The 9863-nt window shown below is 25.9% G+C and overlaps 1 protein-coding gene across 3 annotated transcripts; it reads right to left on the bottom strand.

Annotated features, from left to right (window-relative positions):
* Positions 1-101: 101 nt before the first annotated feature.
* On the bottom strand, positions 102-6727 carry LOC102680043 (ubiquitin carboxyl-terminal hydrolase 36). 3 transcript variants are annotated; one of them, XM_006613205.2, is made up of 8 exons: positions 6534-6727; positions 5161-5705; positions 4946-5053; positions 4582-4808; positions 4104-4502; positions 3080-4026; positions 2856-2992; positions 102-2330 (listed from the first exon to the last, which is right to left on the bottom strand). In XM_006613205.2, the coding sequence occupies exons 2-8, from the start codon at positions 5654-5656 to the stop codon at positions 1990-1992; spliced, it is 2655 nt and encodes an 884-aa protein (XP_006613268.1). In that variant the 5' UTR covers positions 5657-5705; positions 6534-6727; the 3' UTR covers positions 102-1989. The 3 variants fall into 3 exon arrangements, with proteins under 3 accessions (XP_006613268.1, XP_031365162.1, XP_031365163.1); XM_031509302.1 differs by lacking the exon at positions 6534-6727 and adding an exon at positions 6294-6492; XM_031509303.1 differs by lacking the exon at positions 6534-6727 and adding an exon at positions 6055-6074.
* Between the last annotated feature and the right edge of the window lie 3136 nt (positions 6728-9863).

Raw genomic sequence — 9863 nt, 5'->3', positions numbered from 1 at the left:
ATATATATATATATAATTAACTCTTAATAATAAATTATAAGAATATGACATGAAAATAAAAATGGATTACATGCGTTTAGAGATTACATTTTCTTCGCTCGAAAATGCGATAGTCTTTTTGTTTTCTTTATAATATAAATGAATTGGTTTCTATGGATTTATTCTCTATTCATTCTGTTCGTATCGATAGTTCGAATGTTGTACAAACGACAATTTCGGTTTTATTCATAGTAATTAATACATAAATTAAATCTGGCGTTTACTGTCATTTATTAATATACAGAGCGATATCACATATGTTTATATCAGATATACTAATTCCATCAAACTTCGAATTTCATTCTTCAAACGACACATGAATTCGTATGATGTCGGAACCATTATTATTATATTTTAGCGGATGCAATAACATCGTGCTTAATTTAAGGCTATATTACGGTAATTACATTATATTCACCGTAATATCAAGCTAATGTGGTTATTCAATTGCAACTAATATTAAGATAAAGATATAGTCCAACATTTAAATCATGTATCTTCTGAAAAACATTGGATATCATAAAATCTGCAATAATCACCAGATTTTAATGTATGTTTGTTTCTTTTTTTCTTTTGGCTAGTATTTAATTTGTAGAATAATATAACGAGGTATTATATATAACGAGCAGGCGAAAAAGCCAGCTTTTTTTAATCCTTAGCTTAACAAATTATCTATGGCTTCGCAATTTTTAATGCTCTATGAAAAGTTCATAATATTAAAATTCTACACTTATTTATGTAATTTACAACTTCTTTTTGTTTTAAACTAATATTTCAATAACTTGATACTATTACTTCATTACCATTAAACACTCTTCATTCGATTATTCACAACTTTCACAAACGCTCTGGAATTATTTGTATTTATATATATATGTATATAATATGTTAAAAAAAGAGAATTGAAGTTATGTGTATTCACAAATATGCACATTCATCATATTTGAAAAGAAATCATTTGCTTACTGTTTAATCATTGGAATTATTATGAATATATTTTTTTCCAGTAAGCAATGATTATGATCGAGCAAGATTGATTGCTTAATCTTAAATCTTTCTGTTACAGCTCAAAGAGGGAGGAGTATCTTTTTTAATTAAAATAAGGACGGATTATTATATTATAAATGAAATTTGTTCTTTAACATAAAATTTTCAAAATATATCTTCCATTTAATTTTGGTATCATAATTTTAAAACTAATTTATTTTTATGCATAATTTTATTTTTTGATAATTAATATTTCTTTTATGAAAATGTATGGACACTTATTGAGTACATGTGACATCGCGTTTACAATTTTAATTCAACAATAGTATCAATGTAATACAAATAACATAAAATTAGTATAAAATAATTATTGAAGATTTTTGTATTACTATGAACATTAAATTGTCCTACAATTACGTAATACAAATTATGGATAATAAGAACATAATTTTACGATCATAACTAAAACATACAAAATTTACCTAAAAAGTTATCAAACTCTTAACAATATACTATTCAAAACTTTTAAACATTGCATCCATACATACGTTTTCTTAATACACATTCTAAACACATTTCTAAATTAACATCGCACATATAGTACAATTCTGTAACAAATTTTGCTTTGTTCATACTGAACACAAGATTGGCAGAGCTGTTGATACTCATCCCTCATATATTGTAGTACAATGTCTATAGACATATGTAAGCTACAAGCAATGATAGAGCACATGAAAACTCTGTCAGGAACATGCAAGATTGTTATGATGCAGTTTAGCGATTCATTACGCAAAATGTTGAATAGTTACTTTCAACATTAATTACCTAAATCAGCACTGCCACATCTGTATTTTAACTTTAATGTATTGAAAAATTATAATTTGCTTTAGCAATTGAAACTAACGAAGTCTTTCGACATCAGATTGCTTTTGAAATTTTTTTCAACAACTTATCTTTTTTATTTTACCCTCGCTGCCAATGTGCACGAGAATGATTATGATATCTGTAATATGAAGGCCTATAATTTCTACCATGTCGCGGTCGTGCATTGTTGGAAGTATTATAATAATGTCTCCGATAATAACCACCGAGAGATCGATTCCACGTTTTGCCATTTTGATATTCTTGGAAAGGATTATATCCTGCATTACTTCTTTCTTCATATGTTCGATGATCTTTTACTTTCTTTACTCGACCACGATCTATTTCTTCATCATCTGCATTGAAATGTCGTTTACGTTCTTCTCTTCTATCATTATCAACTTCTCTATCTAAGTGTGTTCTGTTCCCGTTCCAATTTATAACTGTAAACAAACAAGTTTAAGTTCGTTTTATAAAAAAATAATCTTATTATGCAGATAATCTTAAAATAAAAATATTTATACACAGTTTTTAATATACTTTGTCTTTTAATAGTGTTATTTAACACTTCACATAATTTTTTTCAATAAATCACAAAATATATTTTTTTTATTACTACTGACGTAACAGAGGTGTAACAAAGCAAATATTTTCAATTTAATAATTAACAATAGCTCAAAACTTTACGTTTTGTAATATCTACAATTTATCATTGAGAAACTTATAAACTTAAAATATTAAAAGTATTGAAATATTAATTTTTTGTTAAGATCATAGATAGACAGAATTTTTAATTTTAGAACATTTTAGCAAACAAGAATTTTCGTTTCTTGTACATTTTGTTCTATTGTTTTATGTAGAATTTTTGGATTTAAGACGCATGGACGCACAATGGGTTGATGGGGACTTTGTGGAAAAAGGAGCTGGATTCAATGGATTCTTGAATAAAATTCTTTTGTTGTACTGACCCGAAGAACTGCCATAACCACGATGAGACATCTTTAATAAATGAGAAACAGTATCGGAACGATTTGTCCCATTAAAGTTTCTTAAAGCTGCAGCACTGGGCGTGTTATTATTCTGATTAATTTTATGAACATCTTCTCTATGAAAAATAAAAAAGATGATGCTAGTTCATTATGATTACAATATTTGTTTAATAATATTATATCAAAAACAGAACATTACTTACTTATCAGTCACAGACCATCCGTTTGGTGCTGCAGTTGACGTAGGTGAGAATGATGTATCTTTCGAAACTTGCCAACCTTTTATACTGCTGCTTGTAGCCTTTGTAATCACTTTGTCGTCTTGTCCTGTTTTTACTCTAACTGATTGATGCCACTTACTTTTGCTATTATTACTACCACTTTCTGTTTTACCATTTGCTTCTGATTTACCATTTTGATATTTTATTGTACTTGTAATGGTACTACAGCTAGAACCATTTTGTGTTTTTGTACATTGTGTTATATTTGTTTGGTTCTGAGCATTACTGCCGTTTGTCTTAGATGTACATTTTTGTACTTCTTTTGAATTAAGAACTATTTTAGCAGTAGGTGAACTACTTTTTACTAAAGAACATTTTTGTGTACCATTAGTGGTACTAAGAGAAATGTTTTTTTTTACTGAAGTATTTGAATTTGTATGGTTTTTTAACGTTCCAATAGAATTAATATCTTCTTCTTCGCTAGATCCATCATAAGGTACTAAACTATTCCCATTTAAAATTTTTCCATTTTTAATCAGCATAATCAATCTTGGTTGAGATTTATCTTGTAATTTTTGTGGTAATTGCGGTCCAATAAAATTTGTATTTTTTTGAGTAGTAAATTGAAGTCCTGAATTATTATTTATTGATATCTGCATATTTGATTCCAAATTTTCCGTAGTATCTTTATTAGCTGATGTACCATTAATTAATCCATTTAATGAGAGTAATCCAGATGTTGATGCTTTGGGAACTATAGTTTTATTCATAGAAGTTCCTGATGAAGATAATGTGTTATTCACAGTCATTGTACCATTTAATTTAAGATTCTGTTGTGCTTGAATTTGAGATTGTGTTTGTTGTTCCATTTCAAAGATCATTATATAAGCATTTGTACTGAGTACATTACTCAAACTAAGTGGACGAACCTATAAAAAATATTTTTAGTAATAAAATATTCTCGCATTTTGCAATTATTATTATTATTAATGTTGTTAATACATACACAAGAATCATCAAAAGAATAATATTGGCCTGTCGAAACTTTAGCAACTGCAGTATAATGTCCACAATTAACTGATGGACCCATATGTGTAACTATTGACATAAGTTTATATGTAAGTGATTGTGATGATTCTCCTGGTTCTTTCCAAAGATAAGGACCCATATCTATAGTTTGCTTGAAACCTATATGTTTAGATATTTTTCCTCCTAGAACACTGAATCTTTTTAATTGTACGCAAAGTACTTTAGGAGGTCTTTCTAAGCTAAATTGTTTTGTAGCAGGAACTCTTCTTTTGCAAGCTTCACATTTATAATCATTGTTATCTAGTTGTTCACGACTAAAATAACTACTTAATGCTTCATCCAGAGTACTTGCTTTACGTATATCAACCAATAAATCCTACGAAAATTTTAAAAATTATATTATTTATTTTATTGTAATTAAAGATGTTGCTATTAAAAAATTGTATGTTATATACTTGAAAATGTTGAAAAGTTGTAGAAACATGCCGACACTGTAAACATTTCACTTCAGTACGAATATAACCACCAAAAATTTGATTAATAGGTGTTGTTTCTTTAGAATAACTGTCTAGTTTACTAGCTTTGTGTCTTGCTAAATAAGCTTTCTCCATGCCTTCTAATAAGTAACGTAAAAACTCATGAGCATCTTCTTGCTGTCCTGGTACCATGGTTCGACAAATAACTGATGAAAAAATCAAAATCAATACATATTTGATTACATATTTATTAAATATTTAACACCTTTAATTAGATTAGATATCAATTTTAATTTAAGATTTAACAATTTATTAATATTTTATAAATATTTTATATACTTACGTTTTAATTTATTATATATGTAGAATGGCTTAATGGCACATCCTGATTTCTGATGACTAAATTGTAAAGTCTTAGCCACTGCACATGTAAGGCATTCTCCACCTCCATCTAAAACTAACCTATTATCAAAATACGATACAAAACTGTGGAATTATAATCTTATTTTTTAAATTTGAAAAATGTGAAAAAATAAGTTATATATTGTTATAACTCACCATTTTGTTCACATTTTGATGTATGATGAGAATCTGATAATAACCAATTAACAAGAGCTGGTACATGAAACAAAGCTTGGAGAGTGCTATTTAAATAGCATGTATTTCCAACATTATACATGCCAGCTCCAACTGGAAATGTACCCTTCCATCCTAAGCTAACTTTCTTTGGAGAATATAAGGTAATAGTTGGTTCTGGCAAACTGGGTCCTTTACATCCTCTTTCATTCTTTTTTGTATAGTTTACTCCATCTTTTATTTTTTCATCTAAACTTTCAGAATTTGGTAAACTTAATACAATGTATTTGGCTTTAAGTTGATCTAAAATTGTAGTTTGATAATCATCCACTTCTTTATATTGAATTTCTGACTGAAGAATTCTTGATGCACTGGTAACTAAATTTGTTGACAACTCATCTGATGTTTTGGACTGGTTAGTGTCTAAAGTACGACGAAGTGTAGCCGCAACTGGGTCACAAATGCTTACAGCAGGCATTTTTATTTTATTTTATTTTTTAATAAAGAAGTTTTATTATGTAATTCTCCTGTACAAAAATATAAAAAAATATTAAACATAATATAATTATTTAATATTATTTTATGTAATATTCATGTAATATTTGAAAGCATATAATTGTAATATAAATATAAAACATTATTTTATATCGTATAAATATTTTATCATTAATAAATAAACTAAAATTTCATTTTTTAATACTATTTACAATAATATTATATTATCAAAAATAAATAAAAAATTTACAAAATTTTGTCGTTGAAAATATAATAAATTATTTTTTTTATAATAAATAACATGATTATTACATAAACATAAACAAAATCTGCGATAAAATAACGCATTTTTCTTTTTCCTCAGTTAAGATGTATACCTACTATGAATGCATAACTTCATACATACTGAAGCAAAAGGGTTAATTTTACTAATAATTTATGATAATATTATTAATAGCAAGTTAAAATAATAATATACGAATTATTCAATACGAAGTAAGAATAGATAAAATTATGTGAAACTTTTTTTGTAATTGTACGACACGTCTCGAACTTTTAACGAAGTACACTAAAAGCACGCGGCGTGCAATAGATACCGCGCCAACAGATTCATTGTTTACCTCCTTCCGATGATTATGTACGTTATAGCTTATACAAATATTTTTTCCCAATAATATCGTAACACATTTCACATTATAAACGATATTTTCCAATCACGACCACGTACAAACACAATGCTATCGATTAATTCGAAATTCCACGCGCTTACGTGCCTCGAAACGGTTACCGGATGAGTTTAACTGAGGGCGCGTGTCTCCGGCCACGAGTCATTTTTTTCCCGCGTACTTTGTTACACTTACCCCACTTAAGTTTAATTCACGTACAATAGTGACAATAATTTCAATAAGAAACACCATTAAAATTAGCACGTGTCAATATTACACGACATTTTTAGAACTATTAGTTTTGGGCATGCGAAATCAAGGCCCATCCTCTATCGTCATGTCAGCCATTTGCAATTACATCGGTAGCCATTAAACTTTTTCCGTTGGATTCTATAATCCTATCGAAAGCGCTTAAAATACAAGGTCTTGTTTTCATGTATTGAAATTATATTCATATAATTGTTACATTAAGATTTTTATTATTTATATTAATTTATATTTATAAATTGTATATAAATTTTATATTTAGAGTTTTTATTTTATAATTTTATANATTATAATATATAATATTATTATTACATATATATATATGAAACAGAATATTTTAAATTAAAAACTTAATTTATAATCATGAAAATAAAATTTATTTAAAAAAATAAAATATTAATTTCTATGTTATGTTTTATAAATGTGTAAATAATATGTTATTTATATTATAAAAAATAAAATAATAAATGACAAAAATATTACTATTTATTGAAATTTTTATTATTATGGTAATTAGGTTTGATGAATTATCAATCTCACTTATAATAAAATTTATTTTTAACGTACTTTTACATTTAATTAAGAAATGTAATATATAATAAATTCTTTTGTTTCGAATAGATAATATTTCATTATATTAAGTAATGATTACTAATTTTTTAAATTTTAAATTATATTTGTATCATATTTTATGTTATTTAATACTTGTATTTTACTTATATTTTATATTATTAGTATTATTTAATACTTTTTCATTTTTTGACAATTAGAACCATATTTTCTGTCATAATAGTATCTTTATTAATTGCTATTGAGAATCTTTGCTTACAAAATATACAGATTAACATAACTTTTAAGCGACAAGATAATAATGTTTCAGATAAAATATTTTTAATATATAATAGCCATTAGTAGCAGTTTTGATACGTTTACGATGGCGAAAGGGAACATCGATATTTGGTTATTTTTACTTTCTTTTTTTACTTTTATTTTTTTTTTTTTTATTAATTATATGCCAAAATAACTTGTGCACAAAATTTTACATAAAATATAAAATAAAAATTCAAGCATGCATATATTAAACAAATTACATTTGTAAGCAATGTTTGTATTTTTTTTTTTTAGGAAGCCTATATTATTTTTCAAATACTCTCTGGCAGTGATAAAACAGACTAAACTTTTCGTTACAAAAGTTTGCTTTATCCCAGTTGGTTCTTGAGAGCTATCTTTATTAATCATAAACCTTCGACTATATTATTAAATTATTAGAAAAGAAACTCATTAATAAAAAACTGAAATGTACGTACATACATATAAATTTGGAATCATTTTTATCTTTGAAATTTATCATGAAATAATATTTAACTATTAATAATTGAATTATGGAAACAATATTGAGTAGATTTATAATGAATATAACGATGAAAAATTACGCCATCGTGAACGTTTTATTATTATTCCATAAATTATCTCTAGTTTTAAGCTTATCGATAAAACTTTCTCGATTACGTGTATTAATCGACAATACGAATTCATGCCATTATAAAATTTTTTTGCATTAAGCCGTTTTTCTTAAAATTTCTGAATGATATATAGCGCCTTGTTAATTCGTATCTAATAATCTTGAATTTCGTGACTAAATTCAGCCACAGGTTATATGCATGCATAGATAAATAACTCTAATTGTAAAAGAGGATTATAATTAATGAAATTAATATTTTCATTCAATTCAATATAATTTTGACTTTAACTTAAATAAAAAAAATTAAAAACATAGAAGTTAATTATTTATGCATAAAATATTTTAATAAATTTTTTTTTAAGTTTTTTTGTTAGCAATTGCTATTATCAGACACGGATTAAAAACTATTCACTAATTTTAATTAAAATTCATCTTAATAAATTTCAGTATTCAAATTTATAATTAAACTATTATTTTATAATAAAAATAATAAAATTATTTTCTATGGTCATCGAATGTTTACGATGACTAACAAAATTTATTATTGCACATTAATTAATTCATTCTATCCCTGTTTTTTTATCACTTTTGCATCTTCTCCCATTATGTATCTTAATATTTACAATAAAAATATTCGGCATGTACCATGGTGTTCTATGGAATAAGCCGAAGATGTTTACGCGCAATATGCTTTCGATTCCTTCTTTTAGCTTTCGTAAAAGACAAAAAAGAAAAGTTTTAATATTAAAAAGTGATGTGTGATGATATCGGCATTTGACGGCAGAGATGATCTCATAGAGCACCATTATAAAAATTCTTACAGCTAAGTGTGTGCGTTGAATGACTTAATATTAAACTGGATATCAATATGCAACAAGAAATTTGTTTTCTTAACGAATAAAAATACGTATACACGATTGTTAATTTCAACGAATTTATAATAAATTGAAGTAAAAAATTGTAAGAATATGAAATATATCAATTATAAAACAAATTTTTATTTTATATATATGAATTATAAGAAAATTTAAATTTTTTTTCTTCAAGGTAAAATTATTTTTAACTATTCAAGAATAATGTTTTTCTTGTTGCATCTTATCCAAATTCGCTTTATATTCAAGTACTACCATAGAAGTAATATTTTGGGGAGAAAAATATAATGTCTTAAGATATTCATGACATTGATTTACTGAAGCGTCAGATGTGAAACGATAAGTTTACAATTTGAAATAATAAAAATATATGTATATATATATATATGTAATTATATAATTTCTGCAATGACGATATTTAATAATCTTCCATCATAATAAACAAATATTCAATATATTAAGAACATAGGATGAATCAAACGCAATCACCACAGTTTCTCCCGAAAATATTTCCATCGTATTTTCCTTATTTTATTACAAATTATCTCATGTTCGAAAATAATTGCTCGTCTAGAAACTTATTCATATTACTTATTCCTCGTCGAAACTATTCGTTCTCGCTAACTTTCCTAACATATACATATTTAGGTATACATATAATATATAAAGGAAACGGATATCTTACAAATTAAGGCAAACGTTATTTCACTGTAGAAGAAAATCTCAGCGAAATGGGATATCGATATCGACAATAAACAAATATTCGGTAGCAGCATAAAATCTCTAGCGTCGTTTTAATCGCTCTTTCCCTTCTTTTTCTTTTTTTTTCTTTTTTTTTCTTTTTATTCCTCTCAGCTATATATATTAATGGCAATGAAAAAATAGTTATCTACGTATCGCTTGCTCGATATGTTTCTTTTAAAA

The sequence above is a fragment of the Apis dorsata genome, unplaced genomic scaffold (assembly GCF_000469605.1).
Source record: "Apis dorsata unplaced genomic scaffold, Apis dorsata 1.3 scaffold_137, whole genome shotgun sequence".
Lineage (NCBI taxonomy): Eukaryota > Metazoa > Arthropoda > Insecta > Hymenoptera > Apidae > Apis > Apis dorsata.
The sequence above is the reverse complement of the archived record's forward strand: the minus strand, read 5'-3'. Positions and strand labels throughout refer to the sequence as shown.

Coding starts and splice junctions, on each gene's coding strand:
- LOC102680043 (XM_006613205.2), bottom strand. CDS start 5,656: ATGCCTGCTGTAAGCATTTGTGACCCAGTTGCGGCTACACTTCGTCGT. Junction 4,503..4,581: donor CAACTTTTCAACATTTTCAA/GTATATAACATA, acceptor AAATTTTCGTAG/GATTTATTGGTTGATATACG. Junction 2,331..2,855: donor TGGTTATGGCAGTTCTTCGG/GTCAGTACAACA, acceptor GTTTGTTTACAG/TTATAAATTGGAACGGGAAC.